This window comes from Furipterus horrens, unplaced genomic scaffold (genome assembly GCF_987537825.1).
Source record: "Furipterus horrens unplaced genomic scaffold, mFurHor1.1.pri manual_scaffold_2, whole genome shotgun sequence".
NCBI lineage: Eukaryota > Metazoa > Chordata > Mammalia > Chiroptera > Furipteridae > Furipterus > Furipterus horrens.
Genome location: NW_028327172.1, coordinates 47,842,300 through 47,866,855, shown reverse-complemented (window position 1 = coordinate 47,866,855; position 24,556 = coordinate 47,842,300). Strand labels below are relative to the sequence as shown.

General features: G+C 55.4%; 1 protein-coding gene across 3 annotated transcripts; it reads left to right on the top strand.

Moving 5' to 3' along the window:
• Positions 1 to 672: 672 nt before the first annotated feature.
• WNT11 (Wnt family member 11) lies at positions 673 to 21,497 on the top strand. 3 transcript variants are annotated; one of them, XM_090267779.1, is made up of 7 exons: positions 673 to 975; positions 4,151 to 4,264; positions 4,793 to 4,971; positions 11,774 to 12,009; positions 13,676 to 13,953; positions 16,564 to 16,856; positions 20,738 to 21,497. In XM_090267779.1, exons 3-7 carry the CDS (start codon positions 4,889 to 4,891, stop codon positions 20,910 to 20,912), a joined length of 1,065 nt encoding a protein of 354 aa, XP_090123905.1. In that variant the 5' UTR covers positions 673 to 975; positions 4,151 to 4,264; positions 4,793 to 4,888; the 3' UTR covers positions 20,913 to 21,497. The 3 variants fall into 3 exon arrangements, with proteins under 3 accessions (XP_090123905.1, XP_090123907.1, XP_090123906.1); XM_090267781.1 differs by lacking the exon at positions 4,151 to 4,264; XM_090267780.1 differs by lacking the exon at positions 4,151 to 4,264 and having other exon boundaries at positions 673 to 982.
• Positions 21,498 to 24,556: the final 3,059 nt, after the last annotated feature.

Sequence of the window (24,556 nt, the reverse complement as noted above, 5' to 3'; positions counted from 1 at the left end):
CTTTAGCTTCTGAAACCAGTCTTCTGCTGGTGGTCTTCTGGGGACAAGGTGCACAGAAGGCCTCCCCAACAGTCATCCCAGAGGCTCAGACATCTAACTCCTGGGTGCCTGAGGTTTACAGAGAGCTTTCCAGAGCAGGGCCCTTGCACCTGCAAACTCCCTTTCCCACAACTGGAACCAGAGGCCTTGAGAGAAGGTCCCAGGAAGGACGGACTGGAACGCTACTGCAGCCCAGCACCCATAGTAACCGAACTGCGGGGTTCTAACACCTAGGGACGCCCACCCAGGCTCCAGATGAGATAGATCTAAGTGGGACTTCCCTCTGGGCCTTGGCTACCTCCTCTCAAACCAGACGGGTTGAGGTTCTTTGCCCCCTTTGTTTCGAGGTTCAGGAACCTGCCTTACCTGGGCCCTATGGCCCACAGGCACGCGGTAGGCTCGCAGTAGGCACGCCTGGTAAATACCAGCTATGGTTAGCAAGTCCCCTCTTTGTAAGTGAACAGAGTGCAAAGTCCTCTGCACCGTTGGCTGCGCGGGTCCGTGGCATCCGTGGGGACTCCGCCCCCGCCCCCCCACCCCCCGCGCGGCGGGAGTCACCCGGTGGGGTTTCGGCGCGCTGACGTGGGCGGATCAAAGCGTCCGCCCGCGCCTTATAAAGCAGTTTGGGCGGCCCGCGCCGGAGACCGTGCCCGGCCAGGAGGAGAGCTGGGGCGCGCAGGCGAGCGCAGGCTCTGGGAGCGGAGAAAAGCCCAGAGCAGCCTGAGTCTGTGCCAGGGTCTCTGCAGGACCTGAGCCGGCCGCTGCTTGCCAGGATCCCGGTGGGCGCCCTTCTCCTGCGGCTTTGCCAAGAGGGCACCCTCACCGCCTGTCCAGCCGGGAGAGCGCTTGGGTCCGCTGGGGGCCGTTCTCGCCGCTCCCTGGCCGGCTCCAGAACCGGCCACTCCGGGCACGACCGGCCGACGACCGCTTCAGGAGGTGAGAGGTGACTGTGGGCAGCGGAGGGGGGGGGGGTGCTCTGCGGGAACCTGCTAGGGCGGGAGGCGTCGGAGTCCGAGGGGACGGCGCTACACCGTTGGGCACCCACTCCCGGGTAAGAAAACGGTGCTCTCCTCCACACCTCTCCTCCGCCGCACTCTGAGGCATTCCCCTTATGGAGAGCAGCCCCCGGTGCCGGGGGCGCGGGTTTTCGGTGGATGAGTGATGGAGGTGGCCTGTGCGGTTCCTGCGGCCCTCGCGAGCCTTCCGGGTCCCTTTCCCCCCTCATCCGACCCCCTCCCTCCCAGTCGGCCCGTGGATGAAGTCATGCCCGAGCCATCCCGGGGGTGGTGGACTTGGATCCTGCGGCAGAGGGTGTGTGGTAGGGCGGGAGAGTGGCAGAAGGCAGAGAACCAAGGCAGCTCCTACCAAATTGCGGGATACGGGTGAACGCCTCCCTTTGAGACAGGATCCCAGAAGAGGGGGGGTGGGGGACCAGAGTTTGTTTACAGACCTGAGCTCCAGGCTGGGAGTGGGGAGGAGGACAGCCCTGTCCCGACCGTGAGGCACATCTGGAGCCGCCCGAACATCTGGCTGAGCTCGCGCACAAGCCCCACACGTCCCACCTCTCAGCGCTGAAGTGCTTTCATACCCTCACGGTTCTTAGGCACTTAGGGTCCGGCTCGGAGGGGTAGTCAGAGGCACCCGAATTCCTCCACCCCACCCTTCCCACTTCCAGAAAAACCCGTTTCGCGGGTAACGCGGCGCATCGTCCGCAATGAAGCAGACCCATTTCTTAAAACTCTAGCGGATCGGGTCAAAGCCGGGGTGAGGGCCCAGCCTCACTAAGCATCGCAGGTAACCTTGAAGCGCTCGCTCAGTGTCATCGGCTCGCGGGGTTGGCTCTTCGAGCCGCGGAGCCCAAGGCTTCAGGCCCAGCCGGCGCCGACCTTACGAGCTGCACCGACACCCTGCCCTGGCGCGTGATGCGGGCTCTCTGCCCAGCGCGGGCTCATTCGGGTAGGTGAGGCTCGGTATGTCCCCGCCGGCTTGGCTCAGAGGGGCGGCCATCCTAGAAGCGGGGTTTCCAGGGACTTCCAGAGTCCAAGCCTTATAACCACCTGTAACCTTATTAACCAGTTGAAGCCGGGCTGCAGCTACTGCGCTCGCTGCGCCCCAGTGTGCCCAGCGCTGGCGGTCTCGGCAAGCGGGATAATTTGGCCTTATCTCCAGGGGGGAGAGTCCAAAGACACAGAGCTTAGACGCGGGCCCACTACGCCCCTGACCCCAAGGGAGGCTCGGCTCCAGGTTCGAAACAAGGGGTCGGGTATCTGAGGGCTGCCCGTGGCAAAGGGATGTCTTGCAGGACACCCAGAACTGAGAGGGTACTATATCGCACCTCATCCCATCCCCAGACAGAGACCCTGGGGCCCAGGAAGAGGGGGGGACTTGCCCAGTGGCCCACTGCACGGGAGGCAGCCGCCTATCTTACCTTGAACCCCAACTTAGCGCCCTCTGGCGGGCCGGGGCTCCTGGAGGCGAGTTCCCCCTGACTTGCCCGGAGCAGGCTGAGAGGGTGACCCAGCGGCCCGCGCGGCCATCCTGGACGCTTTTACACCAGACAGGAATAACCCGTCAGCACCCAGAGGCCCCGGGGCCAGGCACTGCCTCTCCCAGCGACGTGCTGGAGAGGCGGAGGGAGAAGCAGGACCACCAGGGCGTCTCGGAAAGAGCCGAAGTAGCTGAAGGTCTGGGTCCCTGTGTGTTGTGTGACCCGGGCGGCCCCTCCTCTCTCTGAGCAAGTTGGGCTGGACACTTATACCCCGTTGTGAGTCTTTGCTCTCCTCTCTCTGCGTGCAGCCCCTTCCCCATTCCCACCCTGGAATGCTGGGCGTCTGCGAGGAGGGCGCTGAAGAAGGAAGCCCACACTTTGGGAAGGGTAGGGGCAAAGAGAGACAATGACTGGAGGTTTGATCCTTACCCCCGTCCCCCTCCCGCCCCATCTAGCCAGTATTTTTCTCCTTCTCAGGAGTGTGATAAAACTTTCAAGGCCAGTAAGACAAAGGGTTTGAATACAGTCTGGGTGGGAGGAGGGGGCTCAGTTAGGCTGAGATCTCCAGCCTTGACTCTTGTTTGTAGCCAGCGCCTCTGTGTTAGGCGCCTAGCGAGAGACTCTGCGAAGGAGGAAAAAAAAATTAATTCCGGGTTTTCTCCCTGCCGTTTTCTGGATTATTGCGGAAGGCTCCAGAAAACAGCGAGGTTTCAAATCCGTGTGTGTGTGTGTGTGTTTAAGACACACAAGTATCTGCACATCCTACACAGGTATATACAGGATAGTGGAAAACTAGGCAGAGGGGAGCTCAATCACCCGTAAACTGCCGGGAGGCTGGAAAGATTTCAGGATATGGGCCGCGAAGGCCAGTCCCTTGTCTTTATAGAGGGGGAAACTGAGGCTGCGGGTTGTGAAGGTCTTGTCCAAGATCACATGGTTAAATGAGAGCACTCCCTGACCGCTCAAGCTCTCCCATTAAGGCGGGAATCAACTTTTTCCAGCTCCCCAAACCCTTCAGAAAGGAATCCTTTTGTCTCTACTCCTCCCCAGGGGAAAGGGGCTGGGGCTGTGAATGTGTCCAGGAGAACGCCAGGTGTTGGTAAATTTGGGAGAAGCTGGGAAGGGAGTTAATGAGGCGAGAATGAAGAGAAAAAAAGAAGAAGAAAAAAAAAAAAAAAAAAACCGGAGAAAGCGGTTCTGCAGCCTGCGGACGGGAGGGGTAGAGGCCTCGCCTCGGTCCCATGACGCTCCCTGGCGGCGGAATGCGGCATCGCGCCGTCCCGGTGCGCTTCCCTGCTTAGCCAAGGCCAGGCTGCCCAGCCGGGGCTCTGGCCTGGACACAACCCGACCCACCGAAGGGGGACGGCCGGAGAGGGACTCGCTATGCAAGACCTTTGCCATCCAGTTCTCATCCTCCCCTTTGCAGACTAAGAAACTGATCCTAGAGAGAGCCTTCATGTCTGTCTTCTCATAGTTTCTGATCTCACCGGACGCACGAGTAGACTTGCGAGTAGAACACGGGGTGTGGACATACGTTCACTGGCTGAACAACCCCATTTCCTATCTCTGGACCTTAGTCTTCTCATCTGTGAGATGTGGGCAGTGATATTACCTATCTCACAGGGTTGCTGGAAGGAGCAAATGCTACCCCGTTAGGTGAACGAACGTTATCACCATTGTGTTCCCAGCATGCAGAGAGGATCAACTGAGGCCCAGTGAGAAAGGAAAATCACCAGGGTAATAATATAGTAATTACTATTGCGGAGATAAGAACCCAGTTTCTGGGCCCCGAATCTGTCCTTCTTGGCCCGCCCGCGGCCTCTGTCACGACCCCGTTCGCCTTCTCCTTTCCGTCCTTCCCCATCTCCATGTGTCTACCCCGGCTTTTCTCTCTGCTCAGTGACTTTCAGCCTCTGTCTCTGAGCGTCTCTCCCTCTCTCTGTCTCCTTGCCTATCTCTGCCGGGTCTCCTCTCCCGTGTCTCTGGTCCTATCGTTCCCTTCTTTTCTTGCCCACAGTCCGGGTCTCAGCCCGAGTGGCACAAAGAAGCGGCCGGGTGCCGAGTTAGGTGGACACGCCCTCAGCACCTAATTCGAGCCAGACTCTGGCCGAATCCGGGTCTGTGAGGGGCGGGAGGTGACGCCCGCCTTGCGCTCGACCTCCCCCGACCGGGACCCCCCACCCCCGCTTTGTAATTTGAATACCCCCCCCCCCCCAACGCTGCGGCCCCAGCCCTGAGCGCCGCCTCCGCTCTCCCCGATTGCAGGCGGCCAGCGCGAGGACTAGCTGCGGTGGCCCTGACGCGGTGCAACTTCGGGCGGCTCCTCCAGGGTGCGACCCCAGGTGCGCCCGCCGCGCGACGATGAGGGCGCGGCCGCAGGTTTGCGAGGCGCTGCTCTTCGCCCTGGTGCTCCAGACTGGCGTATGCTATGGCATCAAGTGGCTGTAAGTAGGGACCTCGCGTTCACGCAGACGGGTTCCGGGATAGGCAGCTAGGGGGTGGAGGGGAGCGGTAAGGGGCCCGTGAATGGAGCAAGCGCGCCTCAGACCCCGGAGCAGAAGTTGGCTTGGAGGTCATGGGCAAGTCACTATTCTTAAGCCTCCTTTCTCTTCTCGGCAAAATACTGTCCATATGAAGTAGGAGCAGGGCAGGGCGTGGAGGGCGACGGAATTATCCTGTCCTGGGCACCTGAGGATTTCGCAAGACCTCCCCAGGGGCAGATGAAAAAAGACAGTGTGGGCAAGGGGCACAGTCAAGAGGGTCCCTGCCCTGCACATAGGGCCTTCTCAATGCTGCATTTCCTTGTCAGTCTCCTGAACCTAGCTGGAGGTCCTCAGACAGTCCTGTGTGACATTTGGGGAAGTGTCACACTGCCTCTGGGAGCCTCAGTTGTCTTCCTCTGTCAAAGGAGAGTACATGTCCGTACCTCGCTCAGATGAGATGAGAAGGGTTCTTTCAGAACCCCATAAACTGTCAGATGCTGTGCACATGTGAAGGGTATTCCTTTAGATAGCAATGATTAATGGAGAGGTAGGTGGGAGAGAGGGGTGTCCTTCCATCCAGCAGAAGGGAGTGCCTGCTCTGTGCAGCGCTGTGGGCCCTGCAGGGGTGGGGAGAAGAGTCAAACCCAGCCCCTTCCTGGAGGAGCTGCCCTCTGGACTGCAGAAGATAAGCCCTGGCCGTAAATAACTCCAAGTGCCTTGGAGAGAGCAGGGCGGTGTGTGGGGGCCCAGAATGGGGGAGGCTCCCTGGTGGGGGGCACACACTTGAGACCCTGGAGAGATTTTTCAGGGGCGGTGCCCTTAGGCTCGGCTTGGGCAGGCTCTGGGCGAGCGGCAGGTGGGGACACTGGGAAGAACGGCACTTAGAATGGAGGGACTCCCTGAGTGGAAAGTCCAGGACGACAGGACAGTCTGGAGTTGGAGTTTGGCGTGGGGGTGGGGAGCAATGCAGATAAAGCAGGCAGGGGACAGATTATGGGGGCTGGGGAGGGCCTGTGAGGAAGGTTCATGGATTAGCTGGGAGACAGGATGATAGTGGCCAGGCCACCAACAAATAGTCTTTTTTAAAATTTATTTTTATTAATTTTTTTAGAAAAAGGGGAAGGGAGGGAGAAAGAGAGGGAGGGAAATATCAATGTGCAAGAGAAACATCAATCAGCTGCCCCCAGACATGTACTCCGACTGGGAATCGAACCAGTGACCTTTTGGTTCAAAGGCTGGCGTCTAACCCACTGAGCCATACCAGCCATGACCAGCAAGTAGTTGTGAGGTCACCAGGCCTCAACTTCCTTTTGGAAGTTGAGTTGTCAATTAATTGGTGATTCAAGAGGGGAGCCCCATCTTCCTACATTTCTCATTTGCAAGAAGAAACCTGCGGTCAGCAAAGAAACCAGTTACTCCTGATTAGTTTTGTGAGAAATCAGCAACCTTCCTTCTACTGCCAGTACCTGGCACTGTCCCAGATGGGGGAATCCCTGATCAGGGAGTCCAAGCCCTTCTCACCCACCATCACCATTTTACAGAGGCAGAAACTGAGGTTCAGAAAGGGAAAGGATTTGCTAAAGAGCAAAATAGCAACAGGGTGAACTGAGCTTGCTCCTACGGTGTTGTGAGGGACATTGCTGTCATTCCCGTGCTACAGTGGGGCTGCTAACACTCTGAGAAGTGTGTGACTTGCACAGTCTCCAGGCTAGCATGTGGCTGCGGAAAGCCTTGATAAATATATAGCCAGATAAATCCAACATCCATGCTGTTCCTGTTGCATAGCTCAGGCTGCCACAAAAATCGGTGTCTGCCTTGAAGGATCTCCTAGCCTCTTGGGGAGGTGACATGTAAAAAAAAAAAAAAAGGTGTACTTTGAGCTGTGTCCTCAGAGAGAGAGCATGGAAGCCCAGAGGAGGTGTAGTCAGTCCCACCTAGGGTAGGACTTTGGGATGGGCTTTGAAGGATAGATAGGATTTTGATGGTCAAGGATGGAATGCAAAGCAGGCACGCTAGGCAGAAGGAACAGCCAGGACTGTTCCTAGCATAAAGGCAGGACTGTGTACGTGGGGAAACAGAGAGACAAGGACTTATAGGGGCCTCCTAGTAAATCCCAGACACTGTTCCAAGAGCTTTAGTCATGAGCTAGATGATATTCTTATCACTACCCCTTTACAAATGAGGAAGCGAAGGTACAGAGAGGTTAAGTAACTGACCTTAGGTCACACAGCTAGTTAACAGTGGCTGTGAGATCAGAACCCAAGCAAATGGGATCCATGGAGCCAAATTTCTTGACAGTGATTAAACTTGCTAGAGCTGAAAATAGAGGGGGAAGCAGGAGAAAGAGTGGAGTTTAAGAACAACAACAGGCCCTGGCTGGGAAGCTCAGCCAGTTAAAGTGTTGTCCAGATGCGCCAAGGTTGTGGGTTTGATCCCTGGTCACAGCACATACTAGAATCAACCAATGAATACATAGTAAGTGAAACAATATATCAATGTTTCTCTCTCCCTCTAAAAAAGAAAAAATCAATAAAAAAAGAATAACAATATGTGTGTATGTGCATGTGTGTGTGTACACGGTTGACCCTTAAACAACACAAGTTTGAACTGCACAGGTCCACTTATATGTGGATTTTTTTCGACAAATACCTGTACTGTTTTCCATCCGCAGTTGTGAATCCATGGATGTGGAGGGCCAACTGTATGCATTGATCTATGGCAGTTTATATAGGGAACTTGAGCATCTATGGATTTTGGTATCTGCAGGGGTCCTGGAATCAGTCTTCCATGGATACTGAGGGGCAACTTAAGTTTTGGGGAGTCAAAAGTTATATGCAGATTTTTTATTGCATATGGGATTGCGGGGGTTGGCACCCCTAACCTGTAAGGGGTCCACTGTATATGACCTTGCTACAAGTCAGGCACAGTTCTAAATGCTTTGTGTATATTGTTTTGCTTGTATCTCCCATTAAACAGAAGAGCAAATGGAGGCACAGGGAGTCTCTGAATAACAGGCTGTCACAGCTAGTAGGCAGCTAGTAGGCAGCTGGTAGGCAGCTGGTAGGCAGCAGAGGCAGGATTTGGAGGTTAGGCTGTCTGGCTCTGTGGCGTGTTGGTACAGGCAGCCACAGGACAGTTGGGAACAGGGAAGTGTTCTGTGCGGATAGGAGGCTGGGAACTCATCCAGGAAGGCACAGCTATCCTGGGGTTGCCCTGGTGGGGGTTAGGGGGGCCTGCTCCCTTGTGTTTTGAAAAATGAGCTAAAGATGAAAGGGCCATTTGACACAGGAACTGAAACCAGGTGTGGCTGAGTGACCTGGAATGCTCACCTGTTGGGCACCTGAGACTCTGACTGACTTCCCTGGTGGGATGAAGGGTAAGAGAGAGGAGGACAGAGCCTGGCAGCTATGGAAGCAGCTGGCAAGAAATAACTTGGGAGGGGGGGGCCCTCTATGACTTCATCTCCCACTCAAGTCGGCAGCTGGGATAGTCTCAGACCAGTAAGTGTGGGGGAACCCAGGAGAGCTGTCCATCCCCTTCTCTGGCTGCCCTGGGTTGAGGGGAAGGAGTGGGGTGGCTCCAGCCTCCTGTGAGCTCCTGGGGCTGCCACCAGTGAGGGAAAAGGTCCAGGGTGGCTAGGAGGACCCATGAAAGCCACCCTGCCTTCCCTGGGCAGCCTCAAGCCTGCTGCTCACTCAGGGGCCGGGCCTCTCAAGGACAAGTCCCAGGAGTTTCCAGAAAGAACAGAGCTGCTGCAGAGTAGGTGGAAGGAGCACCAGACCAGAGCTGGGACACCTGAGTCCCAACCGGAGCTCTGCCAGTTCACTAGCATGAGCCAAGCCTCAGGCCAATCAGTCACTTCAGCCTCTCTGAGCCTCAGTGTCTCTACTTACACAGTGGGATGGGGACATGTTGGGTGAGCATCTGAGCTGGGACTGAAACTCTGTCCAGTAGACATTCTCAGGAGAACGCCCAACTCCCGAATGAAGAGACCTTGGCCACCCAGCAGCACCCTCGGCACAGGCCTTGCCTGTGAACTCTCTGTTCCCTCCTGTCCTCTCTTCCACCCTCTCCCCCGTGCCCCCACCCCCAGACAAACCAAAATGTTTTCAATTAGGGGTCTGCTGCAGTGAGGCAAGCCAGTGGGGATGTCCAGACGGGTAACTCCTCCGCTTCCCGCCCTAATCCTTGATTACCTCCCCAAGGGGTCTTAGTTAGATACAGTCATTACCACTAATTACCAGATGACCGACTCTCCCTCCTCAGGAGTGGAATCCGCTGCCTCCCACCTCCTGATCTCCCGGCCCGCACGCTCCCGTGGGCGGTCCTCCCCCATCCCCTGTGATCCTCTCTGTTCTACCACTCTCTCCAGCAGCTCCCAGCCTCTATCCTGTGCCCACCGGGGACCTCCTATTTTTCCACCACCCACCTGGCCAGTCTGAGCCTTGCATGAGAGCGTCCTCACTGTGCTGTCCCTCAGAGCACCTTCTCTCACCATTGGCTGTGGAGGCGGATGCTTGATGACTTCAGAGGTGAACAGGCTGAGACCCAGAGTGGCCCAGGGTCCCAGGCACCAGGAGCACAGCGCCCACCTCTCTGGGAGCCAGAGCACCAGACATTCAGGAATTGCCTGAACTGAGCTCCCCAGGAAAGGCTGGGCTCATATTACCCCACTTCTTGGCCGGAGCAGGAACGCAGGGAGAGACCTGGGAGGGAGGCAGCCCACGAGGCTGGAGTGCCCACTGCGTGCTGGGTACTGTATGGGGGTTTCCTGGTGTAGGTCATGTAATCCCACCTGGTGTGAGGCAGAAAACTGGTTCCGAGGGGAAAGAAGAAAGCTGGGTGAGGTGAAGGGCAGAGCAGCTCAGGACAGCTGAGTGTGCACAGCCCCTAGCCTGGCAGAAAGGGGACCCAGGAAGTGGGGGGCGGGGGTGGGCAGGTCTGCAGGAGGATGATGTCAGAAGAAGGCCAAGCACACAGATGTCCTCCTCTGTACAGAGGGGCCACAATGATTTCGCCCAGGCGCACTCCTCTGGGTGTTGTGAGAATGGGAGGAAGCAGGACATGAGAAGCTCTGCAGACTGGGGCCGTATGTGGACAGTGTCGGCTAGGTGGAGGGGGATCCCAACTAACGGTGGCTTCTGGCTCCATGTGGCCACACCTCACTCTGTACGGGCTGCAGGAATTTAGTCCGCAGGCTCCCCAAGGTGTACTGGCTTTGGCAGCCTCAGCAGCTCAGGTAGGAATAGACAGTTCAGTTGAGATCAAGAAGCCTGATTGAGCCCTGGCTGGTGTGGCTCAGTGGAGTGAGTGCCGGCCTGAGAATCACAAGGTCGCTGGTTTGATTCCCAGTCAGGGCATGTGCCTGCCCTGGGTTGCCGGCCAGGTCCCTGGTTGGAGGGTGTGTGAGAGGCAACTGATCAATATTTGATGCTTCTCTCCCTCTAAAAATAAATAAATAAAACCTTTAAAGAAAGAAAAATTAAGAAACCTGACTGAGACCTGCCCTCCTGAGGTCTGCTCTGTGCACTGACAGCCGGCATCCAGGCACACGAGGCATTCCCCTGCTCGTCCCTGCTCGTGGTGTGGGAAGTGGGGATGTCTCTCTAGGGTCTCTGCTGGGTTACGGGGGGCAGGGGACTAATCTACATGAAACCCTTTATGGCTGTGGGGTCTCTGTGGGGTCTGTCTAGCCTGCACTTAGACTTAGAGGAGGTGCTGCCTGAGGCAGTCTGCTCCTCAGGCCTGTGAGAAAGGCAGATCCAGGATGGACCCGTGGTCCTCAGGTCTTGGAGTCCCAGTGTCCAGGGCCAGGATCTGGGAAGCTCTTGGTCCTATGGCTTCACCAGGGTTCAGAGAGACCCCCTAGGCCAGTATTTCCCAAAGCATGGTTGAGGTCAACATCCTCAGAAGGCTCTTTGCCCAGCAGATGAGGAGTTAAGCAAAACCAGGCCTGCTGCTTTGTTGCAGCATTTCTCAGGGACATGGTGTATCACGTTTCCTAAATATGTTTCACTATGGGTCCCCTTTTATCAGAGTGTCTCCGGGTGTCTCACTGGACTGGAACCCATTCTGGGAAATATATTCATAGGTACAGACACTGAGGCCCAGAGAGACAGTGATTTACCTAAAGCCACACAGCAAGTTAATGGCTAAGTCCATTTTATTGCAAAACAAGTGGTTCTTTAATTCTTTAATAACCATCTCTTGCACATGTGTGGGATGTTATAGCCTAATAAATGCATTTAGTAATTAAATGAAGCAATGGTGGGAAGCTCCTAACTCATGTTGTGCACCTAGCAAATGCTTAATTAATAATATGAATTATTTTTATGATGATGATAAAAATCTAGCACTTAGTATCTGGGGCATAGTGGGTATTCCATGTGGAATGAATGTTTAATGAGGAGGAACAATTCATAGCTGTGTGACAACTGCATAAAAACAACGGATGTGAGTACCATTCACACTGTAAAGTTATTGTTAGTGGAATTATAATAAAGCTTAGGTAGGATGGAGATCATGAACCTATGTTATGAATGAGAGCTTGAGGCCCAGAAAGGGACAATGATGCACCCAAGGTCACGGTGAGGTGGGAAGAGGAGCCATATTTCTGCCCAGACAGTGCTTTGCCTCTTGGTTTCCTGGCTCCTTCTAGCAAAGGCTCTGGGGAGAGACTGGGGCCAGTAGGATGGGTGGAGGCAATGTGGCCCCTCACACCCTGTCTTTCCTTTCATTGTTGTTGCCTTTTGGCGGCACACAGGGCGCTGTCCAAGACGCCAGCAGCCCTAGCGCTGAACCAGACACAGCACTGCAAGCAGCTGGAGGGCCTGGTGTCCGCGCAGGTGCAGCTGTGCCGCAGCAACCTGGAGCTCATGCACACCATCGTGCACGCCGCCCGCGAGGTCATGAAGGCCTGCCGCAGGGCCTTTGCAGACATGCGCTGGAACTGTTCTTCCATCGAGCTGGCCCCCAACTACCTGCTTGACCTGGAGAGAGGTAGGGAGCCAGCAGGGGCCGCTAGGGCCTGCAGAAGGCTTGTGGGTGGGGATGGATGAATTCAGGCATAAATAGATTTGTTTAGATAGGTGGGTGAAGTCATGGGTGGATGGATGGATGAATATGTGATGGGTGAATGAGTGAATGGATGGATGATGGACGGATACACAGAAGGTTAGAGGCGTGGATGGATGGGTGGGTGGATGAATTAATCATAGATCTGGGTATTTAGGCATGAATTGATGAATGAATGAACATAAAGTAAGTGAACATACCAGAGCAGGAGAGCTGAACGGCAGCACAGATGCACGTGTACTCAGAAGCATGAATGAAAGAATGATCCCAGGGAAGCTCTTGGGGGTGGGGGGACTCAGAACAAGAATGTGACGGAACCCACCCCTGGGGCAGACTGGCATTCACAGATAATTCTAGACCAGTCACCACAAGATGCACAGAATGATGTACAGACTTAAAGAATATCAGCGGAGATTTCCTGGAGGAGGTCTGGGGTGGCTTTGGGGATCACGGGTTTAATAGAGAGGCTTTTGATGGGCAGAAAAGCCCTTATGGGTCTAATCTGTACTTTGCACAGTAACAGCTAACATTTGTGTGGCACTTGACAAAGCTTCCTTTCTTCCCAAATTAGTTGAACTCTAGAGTCAGCCTGGGAGGCAGGTATTCTCACCTCCGTTCTACAGTTAAGGAAACTGAGGCTTGAGAAGAGGAAGTGAGTTTTTAGTAGAGAGATGGATCTAGGGCTCGACCCAAGGCCACCCCCCCCCCCAGCCTCCCTGCTGAGGCACGTTGGGCTGCATCTGCTAGGGCTGCAGTAACAAAGTACCACACACTAGGGGCTGGGGGGCTCAAACAGCAGAAATGTGTCATCTCACAGTTCTGGAGGCTGCAAGTCTCAGATCAAGGTAGAGGCGGGGCTGTGTTTTGTCTGAAGGTGCTAGGGGAGGGTCTTCCTGGCCTCTTCTTAGTTTCAGGTGGTGGCCAATGTCTTCGCTGTCTCTTGGCTTGTAGCTACCACTGCAATCCCTGCCTCTGTCACTTGGCCTTCTCCCTCTATGTGTCTCAGACTCCACCCCCCCCCCCTTCCTCTAAGGATATACCAGTCATCGGATTAGGACCCACCTTGGTCATTTTAGCTCAGTTACACCTGCAAAGACCCTGTTTCTAAGAAGGTCACATTTGCAGGTATGAAGGGTCAGGACTTGAGCAGATCTGTTGGTGGACACATTTCAACCCACAGCAGGCTCTCTGCACACTCCCCTTGCCCATCAGGCCACGAACTCTTTGGGGAGCTCAGGGACTGGACCTTCATTTCTCCAAAGTAGCCCCTAACCCTGTGTGCAGGGCAGGCAGGGGCAAGTACAGGATCATGAGTGTGTGGGAGTGGGGGTGTGCCTGTGTGTGTGGCGGGCTCCGCTGGCCCATGGGAATGTGTGTGTGCGTGTGCAAGTCAGCTAGTGCATTTGTGGGAGAGAGTGAGGGAGACAGATTAATGACCAACTTATGTCCTCCACCTACTCTACGCTGCTTACAGCCGCTGTTCCCACCTGACCTCACACAAGCAGGTAGGGGCCCCAGAGGAGGCCCTGAGGCCTGGGCTGGGTGCTATCCCCAGGTCACCCCACCAGGGCTGACCCACACCCTCCCCCAGGGACCCGGGAGTCCGCCTTCGTGTATGCGCTGTCGGCGGCCGCCATCAGCCACGCCATCGCCCGGGCCTGCACCTCCGGCGACCTGCCTGGCTGCTCCTGCGGCCCCGTCCCAGGTGAGCCACCCGGGCCCGGGAACCGCTGGGGAGGATGTGCGGACAACCTCAGCTACGGGCTCCTCATGGGGGCCAAGTTTTCCGATGCTCCTATGAAGGTGAAAAAAACAGGATCCCAAGCCAATAAACTGATGCGTCTACACAACAGTGAAGTGGGGAGACAGGTAACCACCCACCCCACCCACCCCAGATGGTTGTGCTTGTGCCAATCGGCCAGAAAAGGCCACCCAGTGTGCCCCGATGGAGGGGGGGGGGCGGGCCCTGATACACCCACACTGACGTCCTCCCAGCCTCCCCCAGCTCTTCCCTCTCCAGCTGCTCAGGGCTTGCCTGGCTCCTCCTCCTCCAGGGGGTCCACTGGGATTTGGGTTGGAGAATGTGGGTGGAGAAGAAGGAGCACTGAGCTGGGAATCAGGAGCTCTGAGTTCCCACCTTGGCTCTATAGGCAAGTCTCTTCCTCTGTGGCCTCGGTTGCTCCCATTGTAAAGTGGGGGGTTGGTATTCTGAGTCCCTTTTGGCCGTGTTCCTCAGGCTCTTCCTCTGGGGCTCTGGGCCAACGCCAGTGTGGGGGGAGATGTGGAGAGGGCTATGGGGCAACCCAGCCTCAGCCTAAAGCATTGTCTCCTGGGACCTAATGGGGACTCCCTTCTGGCTCCAAAACCCACCCTAACCTCCAAAACACAGTTTTCCCCAACATCTGTTATCAATTTTTCCTTAATTCCTTAGCTCATTCCACAAAAGAGTGGGTGAGTGAATGAATAGATCTTTTATTTTTTGACAATTAAGAAACAACTTTACACCAGTCCGTATGCTAGGCACGGTGCTGGGTGCTTGCTGAGTTTTTGCTCCTGTGGTCCACAAACCACCTGTGAGGAGGCACTGCTATCTCTTCTTCCAGATGGAGAACAGGGTCCTGGCAGGGCAGGGTGTCGGCTGCAGATGGCACCTCATGGCCTCCTCCCCACAGCCCCATGCAAGGCTCGTTTTACAGAGGCACCGAGTGGGGCACAAAGAGCTGAGGTGGCTCAACCAAGAACTCAGGGTGCAATGGAGCCCAGGTCTGTGGGACTCCAAGTCCAGAGGTTTCCATGTACTCACCTTCCTCTCTCACTGGTCCCCTCATGTAAGGGACATCTGGGAAAACTGAGGCCAGGTTCCACTGTGTGTCTGTAGCAGAGCCTGGCCAGGGACCGAGGACTCCAGCCTCCCAACCCTGGGGGCCTGCCCCCCCCTTGGAAACTCAGAAGGAGCCCTTCCCCTAGCCCCCAGTCCAGGAAGCCAGCCCCACTCCCACCTATGGCTGGGTCCAGTCCTCATGCTGCGGGGGGCATAGGCATCCCCTGCCTCCAGGGATTTCAGCATAGGGTCACGTGGACTTATATCCCTGGGGCCCTGCTGCCAAGAGCTGGCTCCTCTGGTCCCCCTCCCCCAAGCCGAGGGCCTGGGAGGGGTAAATGGCATCTCAGATACAACGTGCTCAGTGCTGGCACGCAGAGCTGAGGAACTGGACACAGCTTACCTTTCCGTGATGATTCAGAAGCGCCTCCTCCACTCTGGGAGGCTGAGCTGCCCTGCAGTGGCACTCACTCCTTTCCTGGGCTCTCCACGGGCTTTGCTGAGCCAATTCCAGATTTAATACCCAGTGGACTTCCTCATTCCCCACTTCTTGGCACCTATGAGGGGAGGAAGTCCTGGGACCTTGACCAGTGGCCTCACTAACTCACTGAGTTGTTTTGGGCAAGTCCCTGCCCCCTTTGTGTCTCAGTTTCTTCATCTTTCTGATGTAAGGGGTGGGCCCAGGGGACTTGCAGCTGTCTGCACAGGGCAGGCAGGAGGGCTGGCCTGGGCACAGGCAGCCGAGTCCTGTGTGCCAGGATGCAGCGGTTAAAAGGCAGAACCAAAAGAATCTAATTCATTCCCCTTGGGTACACAAGGGGAAACTGAGGCCCAGAGAAGGTGAGGGGGCAGAATTACTTCCAAAGCCAGGGTCAGAGTCTCCCCAGGCCCCAAAATCCAAGCATCTTCCCTCCACCAAATTATTACTCAGACAAAACCCTTTCATAAATGTCATTAAAAAAAAATTCTTACGACTATGTAAGGTGGCAATTATGTGTTGACTCTGCACATAGGAAGAGAGAGGTGCTGAGTGGTGAGGTGTTGCTGAAGGTCACCTGGCAGGGGTGCCGGCATTGGAGGGGAAAGGTCGCCTGCTCCTCTTCTTCCCTCTCTCCCACCCTCTCTTCCCTCAAAGTTCCCCCCAGCAAACACTTAGTGAGCCCCAGTTTTTTGTGTGAGAGTAAAAGTGTGGCCCAACTGAAAGCCATGGCTTTTGGGATTGCCCTCAGACCTGGATTCAAATCCCAGCTTCAAGATTTCCTGGCAGTGCAACCTCACGCCAGAGACTGAGCTTCATTTCTTCTTTGTACACTGGGGGAAATAAAAAGACCCCCGTGAAGGGCTTTGGTGGGGACTAAGCCCTATTATGTGTTAGAGCACTTGCTATACAGTAGGTGTATAAATGGCATCCATTGCCCTGCAAATGCCACTCTCTTCCTGCACCTCCCAGCTGTCCCCTAGTGTGGAGGAGGAGCTGAGGGCCCACAACACCCTCCCCAGCTTTAGAACAAAAAGCCCTGTCACTGAGGTCTGGAGCAGACAGTCGATGACTCCCTGAGAGCACCCAGCGTGGAGCTGGGGGCAGTGGCTCACAGAGTCCCAGGGCAGGCCAGGGAGGGGCCCTGACCTCCCAGCCCGACGCCATCCCCTGTCTGCAGGCTTTGCGCGCCTCTCTGGAAATGAAGTGTAAGTGCCACGGGGTATCTGGCTCCTGCTCCATCCGCACCTGCTGGAAGGGGCTGCAGGAGCTTCGGGATGTAGCCACTGACCTGAAGACCCGCTACCTGTCGGCCACCAAGGTAGTACACCGACCCATGGGCACCCGCAAGCGCTTGGTGCCCAAGGACTTGGACATTCGGCCTGTGAAGGACTCGGAGCTTGTCTATCTGCAGAGCTCACCTGACTTCTGCATGAAGAACGAGAAGGTGGGCTCCCACGGGACGCAGGACAGGTAAGGGCCTGCTGCTGTGCTGGCGGGAAAGGGTCAGCTGTGTTGCACAGGCCCCATCCCAGCTCAGGGCCAGGCACAGAGTCAGGCCTCAGTTGGCATTTGGGGAATGGAGTCTGTGCCCAGTTGAGAGGAGTGGCCCCAGGAATAACAAGTGGAGGTGCCAGGGTTCAGGGAACCCCGGGCAGAGCTGGGAATGGCTGTTGTGCACCTCGCCAAGGCAGGGGCCCCTCAGGAGTAGCAGTTGGTGGGAAGCCCCCACGCCACCTGCCTTCTAGTTGGGGAGACATGGGAAGAGACGCTGACGGGGACTAGCCTCAGTAAATGTTTGCCAGAGGAATAAGTGAAAGATAAATGTTATATAGCCTGTTTACTGGACAAATGAGGCACAAAGGGCAATGGGGGCAGCAGCTGGCGCCCAGCGCCACAGGAAGTCTGCAGAGAGTGGAGGCAGAACCAGGGCAACTACTTCTCAAAGGGCAGCAGGAGAGCGAGGTCTGCCTGCATCCTTTGCAGAGATAGTGGTCCCATGTTTCTACACATGCATGCACCCACCCCTGGGCCCTGGCTCTCTCCCACTGCTCCCCACTTTCAGAGCCAGGGCCGGGGTTCCTACAACTGGCCCCATCCTGGCTGCTGAAGCTGGCTCAGGACGAGAGAGAGGGAGCCAGTGATGGTTGCAGACCTACTGTGTGCCAGATGGGGCTAGCGGGGCGCAGCACTTCCCAGAGATAATTCAGAAGGAAGCCAGTCCTGAGAAGCTATAATAGAGACAGTTCCATAATCACATTCATTTGGGAAATTTTCTGGCGGTTCACAAGGCACGAGAACATATTAAAGGCTCCGAGGAATCCCACAGTAAAGGATCTGTCTAAGCTGAGTTTCCCAGAGGTGTTTGGCTGTGGAACTCTTTTATTAAGGAGCCCCTAATAGCATTCCAGAAAATGAGTGTTCTGCGGGGTTAAAAGAATATTGAACCAGAGTGAGGGTGTCTGAGAATGTGTTTGGCACATAGTTGGTGCCCAGCCAGCATCTGCTTCCTCCGCAGCCCACGTTCCTGTCTCCAGGAGAGGGGGGCTGGTTTGGGGGGCTCTGTCTTCACAGGCCAGGGCAGCAGGCTCTTCAAGGAGGCCCAGGCTCCCATCTGGAGGCCAGATTGAGGGGGTTGGACAGAGTGAAGATGGAACCAGGTCAGGCCAGGGAGACAGGGTGCGTATGATGAGGATGGGGTGGAAAGAGGAGGATTCTAGAACCCAGAGCAAAGAGAGGTTCTCCTTGGATCCATGGGAGGCTGTGTGTGTGTGTGTGTGTGTGTGTGTGTGTGTGTGCGCGCGCGCGCATGCGTGTTCGGAAAGGACAGTTTGTGCCCTGATTCTGCAGCTTCCTAGCTGTTGGACCGCAAGCAAATCCCTTCACTTATCTGAGACTCAGTCTCTTCTTCTAGTAATGGGGTTGATAACACATACCTGGGGGGCTGGCAAGAAATCTCTCATTACATGTACGAGCAGCTCCTCTGTGCTAGGCAGTGCCAATCTTGTGGGAAAGGCTCGTTAATGGCAGTCCCCATCCCCCAGGCTTCCAGGCCTCTTCTTTACCAGCTCCCCCAAATGTGCCCTGAGGATTTGCCCCCAAACTACTGATGAGGCGGCCCAACCCACAGCACCAGCTGCCTTCCTTGCTTTCTCAGAATGCTCCCCCGAACCCAGGTTTCCTGTCATGCCCGGCTCTCAATCATTCTTTTGGGAATGGGCCTTTGCAGACATCTGTACTGGCCAGTGTTTTCTGCAGTAACACACAGCCTCACTCTCTCAGTAGCTCACAACCACAGATACACCTCACACTCACTACATGAGGCTCTGACAAGCACCGGGGAGGTGGACAGACATCAAGTGCTCAGACTGTGACAGAGGGAAGCCCAGGGGGTGAAGGGAGCCCAGAGGGGCCCTGACCTAGTCTGGGCATCAAGGAAGGCTTCCTGGAAGAGGGAAAATGGAAGCTTTACTAGGTTAGGGAGGGCACTTGGGGGTGCAGGTGGTTGGATGTAAATGAGCCTTTTTAACTGTCGAAGGCATGTGAGCACAGAGGCTGTCCCCCTCGCTGGGAGAGACACCCTCCTCAAGTCCAGCCTGACGAACTGAGGCCTCTTTGGCAGTCCGTATTCCAAACCTCAGCCCTCAGGTCACGTCTCTTCCAGAGGCCCCTGCACCCCTGAAACCTGCCCTCTCGTGGCCTGTGCCACTTGTTCCCTGGGAGCCAGGTGCCCCAGGAGTCTTCCCTGGGGCCAAGACTCTTTTTCCAGGCCCCACGCTCCTGCATCCCCCTCCTCCTCCTGCCACCATCTCAAGCTCTGTCTGGCTCAGAGGCTGGAGGTCAGGTTTTCAGACAGTGCCTGTCAAGTTTCCAGAATAAAAATGGAACTCTGTCCCCTTCCCACCACCCTTTCCTTCGTGATAAGGTTGAAGGGGACTAGTGGTGTTGAGTGACTAAACAAAGCCCAGAAAAGTTAAATGACTTGCCTTAAGTCACACAGCCAGCAGGGGCAAAGCTGGGGTTTGAACACAGGTCTGTCTGGCTCTGGGGCCTCTGTTCTTCCTGCTGTTGCCTCCTGCCTCCTGCCTGCCACTGTTTGCAGCCCCCACATGCAGATCACTGTCACCCCCTGATTCCCTCCCCCAGCTGCTCCCCACCTTCCTACCCCACGGTCCCTCCCCAGCTCAGGGCTTGGCCTCTCTCCTTCAGCGGCTGGCCTCCCTGCCTCCAGCCCATCCCCTTCCACCTGTTCACTCACTCTGAGTAGATTAGGTCAGGGAAGGCTCTTTGTTCTCTGTGCCTCCAATACGCTTTCCCCTCCTCTCCGTCTTAGCTCCCCACCCACCTTTCACTAGATGGCCTGGACGGCTCCTCCTCAGGAGGCTGTCCTGAGCCCTCACAGACCCCAGGCTCGCCCTATGTGACCTTAGGCAGGTCCCCTCACCGTTCTGTGCCTTGGTTTCCCCATCAGGAAATAGGAGGGTGGGATTGGTCATCTCTAGGGCTTGTACTTCTCAGACATTCTGGGATCCCTTGCTCCACAGGGTTGTGGGGACCCAGCTGTGTCCCATGAGGACATCCTTGTTCCCACTAGAGGAACTGCCAACCTGCACAGGTGTTTCTTCACTAGACAGAAGAGCTAATGGCAGCAGGATAGCTGGGTTTCATAGGGACCTTCAATGTCTTCTACCATGCAAGTGATTCAGGAATAAATGCAGCCCTGGATTCTCCTGGGAGAACTTGCTCTGGACTCAGTTTCAGGATCCCTGAGCTCAGGCCCTGATTATCCCCAGACTCCTGTGAGACCTGGCCAGGCCTCTGCCCTTCATTCACTGAGCCTGTTTCCATCTGTAAAATGGGCATAATAATTCCATGCACCCGAGGACCCTGCATGCCTCCAATGAGATGAAACAGTAGAGAACAGAATGTGGCACACGGGGGGCAAATGGGTGACAGACCCCCTCTCCCCATGAACACTGTGCCAGACTCTCAGTTCACCTCACATTCAGTGCCATGTTGTCTGTCTCCGCATCTATGCTGGGATTCTAAAAGTAAGTCAGTCTTTACATTTGTGACAATATAATTCAAGATTAAATATGAAGATAAGACGATCACAGTGATTTGAGGCTCCTTCAAGTATTTAGAAGTGGAGGACATAGGAAAAAAGATACCTCCAAGAAAAAAAAAACCACCTCCATCATTTTGATAAGTGCCTATTAGAAATATAAGGAAAGTGAGGAGTAGCCTTAGGGAAGAGGATTATTTAAAATTCCTGAAGACCAGGATCCAGCCAGGCTGGGAGTGTGGGGCTGGAGGTGACAGAAGTCCTCACTAACCTCCCCGCCTCCCCCCAGGCAATGCAACAAGACGTCCCACGGCAGTGACAGCTGCGACCTCATGTGCTGTGGACGTGGCTACAACCCCTACACAGACCGCGTGGTCGAGCGGTGCCACTGCAAGTACCACTGGTGCTGCTACGTCACCTGCCGCAAGTGCGAGCGCACGGTGGAGCGCTACGTCTGCAAGTGAGGCCTGCCCTGCCCCCGTGGGAGCTCCTGGGGCCCTCAGAGGCCCGCCCAGGGGCCTGGAGACACCCCGTGGATTTTTGCTTGTGGATTCCAGATGCCGGGCATTGGTGACGGTGTGTGCTTCCACTTGGAAGCCACCAGCAGCAGGAGGGCCGGGACATCAAAGGAAACTCACAAGATTAAAAATAACCTGGCAGCCTGAGGCCCTGGAGTGTCCACTTGCTGCCTTCCAGGCTGGTCTAAGAAGCCAGGGGATGGGTTTGGCAAGACTGGCATGGACCTGACCTTTCACAGCCAGATCACCAGCCGCTTGGGAAGGAAAGGGTGGGGTGGTCTGCCTGCCCTCGTCAGAGTGTTCTGCAGGCCCAGCCCTCAAGACCCCCCAGCCCCCCAGGGTCAAGCCTGCTGGGCCCACCACATGGAACCACTAGCTTGGGTTGTAAATGTTTTTTTGTTTTGTTTTTTTCTTCCTCTGGGTTGTGGGAGCTACAGAAATATTTATAAAACCTAGCTTTTCCTTTGGGGTGGCTTGCCTCAATTCCTCTTTATATATTTTATATATATAAATATATTATATATATATATATATAATGATCTATATTTTAAATGAGCTTTTTGAACAGCTGTATGAAATAAATGCTGAGAGAGCCCCAGCCCTTCTCCCCTCCCCCAATCTCTGGCTTCCTCAGGAGAGCTCAGAAGATCTTGGCGCTGGTGTGGGGGGCTCTCCAGTTTCCAGGCAAGGCGGCTTCTGATTGATGTTCCTCCCCGCCCCACCCCACCGGCTCTTGGGCTCTGGCCCTGGTCTCCCCGTAAGATTTCTTGGTCAAGGGCAAGGACAGAGGTCTTGAAACATAAACCCAGCTGGCAGATTCTTTGTTCCTCAGGGAAACACACACAGACGTGCATGGCACGGCCGTGTTGTCAGGCCTGCTAAGCCAGCTTCAAGGGAAAACCCAACCCTGGGGAGGCTGGGGGCGCAGACTCAGGTTCCAGCTAACCCTGTGGTTTTTCCGTGCGACTGTGCGGAAGCCTTACCCCCTCCTTAGGCTTCAGTTTCCCCACTTGTAAAATGGGGTAGTGGAGAGCGGAGGTGGGGTCCCTGTGGTGTTCCATCAGGATTTGTTCTTTTTATGGCTGTGGGGTGTGAGGAGCAGCAGGATTGAGAAGGACTGCGGGGGAAGGGGGGGTGGCCGAGCACTGGGAAGAATGCTGAGATGGGGGTGGAGAGAGGATGGCTGCAGACTCGGACTCATGGAGATGGTGATGTTGATTTCAGTCCCAAGTGGAAATACTGCACAGGTCGGCAGCTGTTCAAATCTGGAGTTCTGGGGAGAGGCTGGGGGTGAGATGCACACTTAGGCTGCAGCACTAAGGGTGGGAGAGAAGAACAGAGTCCCATGCCTGAGCCTTGGCACGTCCGCTGTGAATTCAGGGAGATGAAGGAGAACAAAAGCACAGGAACTGAGAAGTAACAACCAGGGAGATGGGAGAAACCGGGGGTCCTCGCTCTGGCCAAGTGGAGGCGGGGTCTCAGTGCACACAACCCTGTCCCTCTCTGAGCTTCAGCTTCACTTCCTGTCATGGAGATGGCACAGGGCACAAGGGAAGAGTAACCTGGGGCCTGGCCCATGATAGGTCCCCCCAAGTGGAAGCAGTTATTAGTTGCCTGTGTCTTGGTTTGACTGTAGGTGACCACATGAGACAAATGATTTAAGGAGGATTTACAAACTGAATTTCTATGCGTGTGGGAGCAGACGGATGCTGAGACACGACCTGCAAGGGCCAGAGCACAGCACAGCCTGGGAGCCTGGGCAGGGCTCAGTGACGTGAAGCAGGCACTCTGGGTGGGATGACGGGGACGCACCCAAGAGGCTGGACCAGGGCGGGCCACCCTCCACGTCCCTGCCTGAAAGTGTGCAGTGGGGTGGCCACAGTGAGAGAATCTCAACTGAAAGGAATTTCAAGATAAGTCTCCTGGTCTCCTCTCAATCTGTTTTGCAGATGAGGAAATTCCGAGGAGGGAAGGGCCTTTCCCGCAGTCACAGAACTGATAAGGGCTGAGGGCTAGAGGTGGGGTTGCAGGATATCCCAGGGCAGAGCTTACACCAGCATCTCTGTGGAAACCACTCGGTCTCCACCAAACAAACCCTCGGTATGTGTGCTCTCTCCGGTCCAGGGCTGCCCCTGCTCCACAGCCTTCACTGGCTCCCGGTGGCCCACAAAACCAATGCCAAGTTCCCTGCTGTGGTGCACAAGACCCTTCCCTCAGGCCTCAGGTGGCTCTTCCAGCTCATTTCCAGCAGCTCCCCAGGCACATCCCCTGCTTGGCCTTCCTCTGGGCATCTGCTGTTCTTCAGCTTTCACAGCCACATCCACAAAGCCTTCCCTAGTCCCCTCAGGCTTCCAACAACCCCTGAACCTATTTTATTTTATTTTTAATCCTCACCTGGGGACATGGTTTTATTGATTTGAGAGAGAGAGAGAGAGAGAGAGAGAGAGAGAGAGAGAGAGAGAGAGAGGAACATCCATGTGAGAGAGAAACATTGATTGGTTGCCTCCCGCACATGCCCTGACCAGGGATATAAATCTGAACCTAGGTATGTGCCCTCACCAGGAATCAAGTCCACAACATTTTGGTGTACAGGATGACACTCCAACCATCTGAGTCACCCAGCCAGGGCAACCCTTTGAACCTTTAAAGCAGCCATGGCACTCATGATCACAGTGACTAGCCACTGCCCACTCTTCCTTCAAGGCCCATGTAAATGGCTCCCTCCTCCAGATAGCCTTCCCTGACTACCCTCAACCTGGGTCAATGGCCTCATCTGGGTTCCCACAGCCTCTGTGCTCCTCTCTGACATTGCGCTGAGCCAAGGCATTATAGAGGTCTGTGCTCTGTGTATATCTGCCTCTCCTATAAGTTTGAGGCCTTCTCATGGGCTGGGAACAGCCCAGTGCACTATGGGGCCCCAGGATCCAAGGGTGGTGCACTCAGGGCCAAGTACATGCCTTAGAAGTGTTGGATTTGGGGCTGTCCAAGACAGCAAATGGGAAACTAGACCAAGGACCCAGAATGACTCTCGAAAGGGTGGTCATATAATATAAATGCTACCCTTTATTGTGTACCTACTGTGTGCTATGCCAAACACATTGCCCCAGGTGGCTATGGTTATCACCAAATGACAGGTGAGAAAAGGAAGGCTCTGAGAGGGGCTCATTGGTCCAGATCTCACAGTAAGTTCATAGCAGGGCAGGGCCAGGAGCCTAGGTCTGTCTGACACCAAACCCCTTCTCACATGCCCTCACTCCAAGGAGGCATCTGCTGAGCAGCATAAAAAGCAGAAGACTATTTCCAGCCCAGGACAGGAGACATAGCTGGACCCCTGGCTCTGTGGACCTTATATACCTGCCATTGGCTAGTGCTCAGGTCTTCCATGAAGCCCTGCAACATTCTGGCTGGTCAGGGGCTGGCATCCAGGGTGTAGTGGGGAACTGGTCCCTGCACCGCTCCTCCCGGCCAAGTCTGGGTTGTAAGCGTGTAGCTGGGCTGAGTCCACACGCAGGTGAGGCCCCTCCATTGTGAGTCCCAGGACTTCAATGCTCTAGTGTCTCGGATCTTATTGTGGCCAGAGGTTTAGAACC

Coding starts and splice junctions, on each gene's coding strand:
- WNT11 (XM_090267781.1), top strand. CDS start 4,889: ATGAGGGCGCGGCCGCAGGTTTGCGAGGCGCTGCTCTTCGCCCTGGTG. Junction 12,010..13,675: donor CCTGCTTGACCTGGAGAGAG/GTAGGGAGCCAG, acceptor ACCCTCCCCCAG/GGACCCGGGAGTCCGCCTTC. Junction 13,954..16,563: donor ACAGTGAAGTGGGGAGACAG/GTAACCACCCAC, acceptor CCCTGTCTGCAG/GCTTTGCGCGCCTCTCTGGA.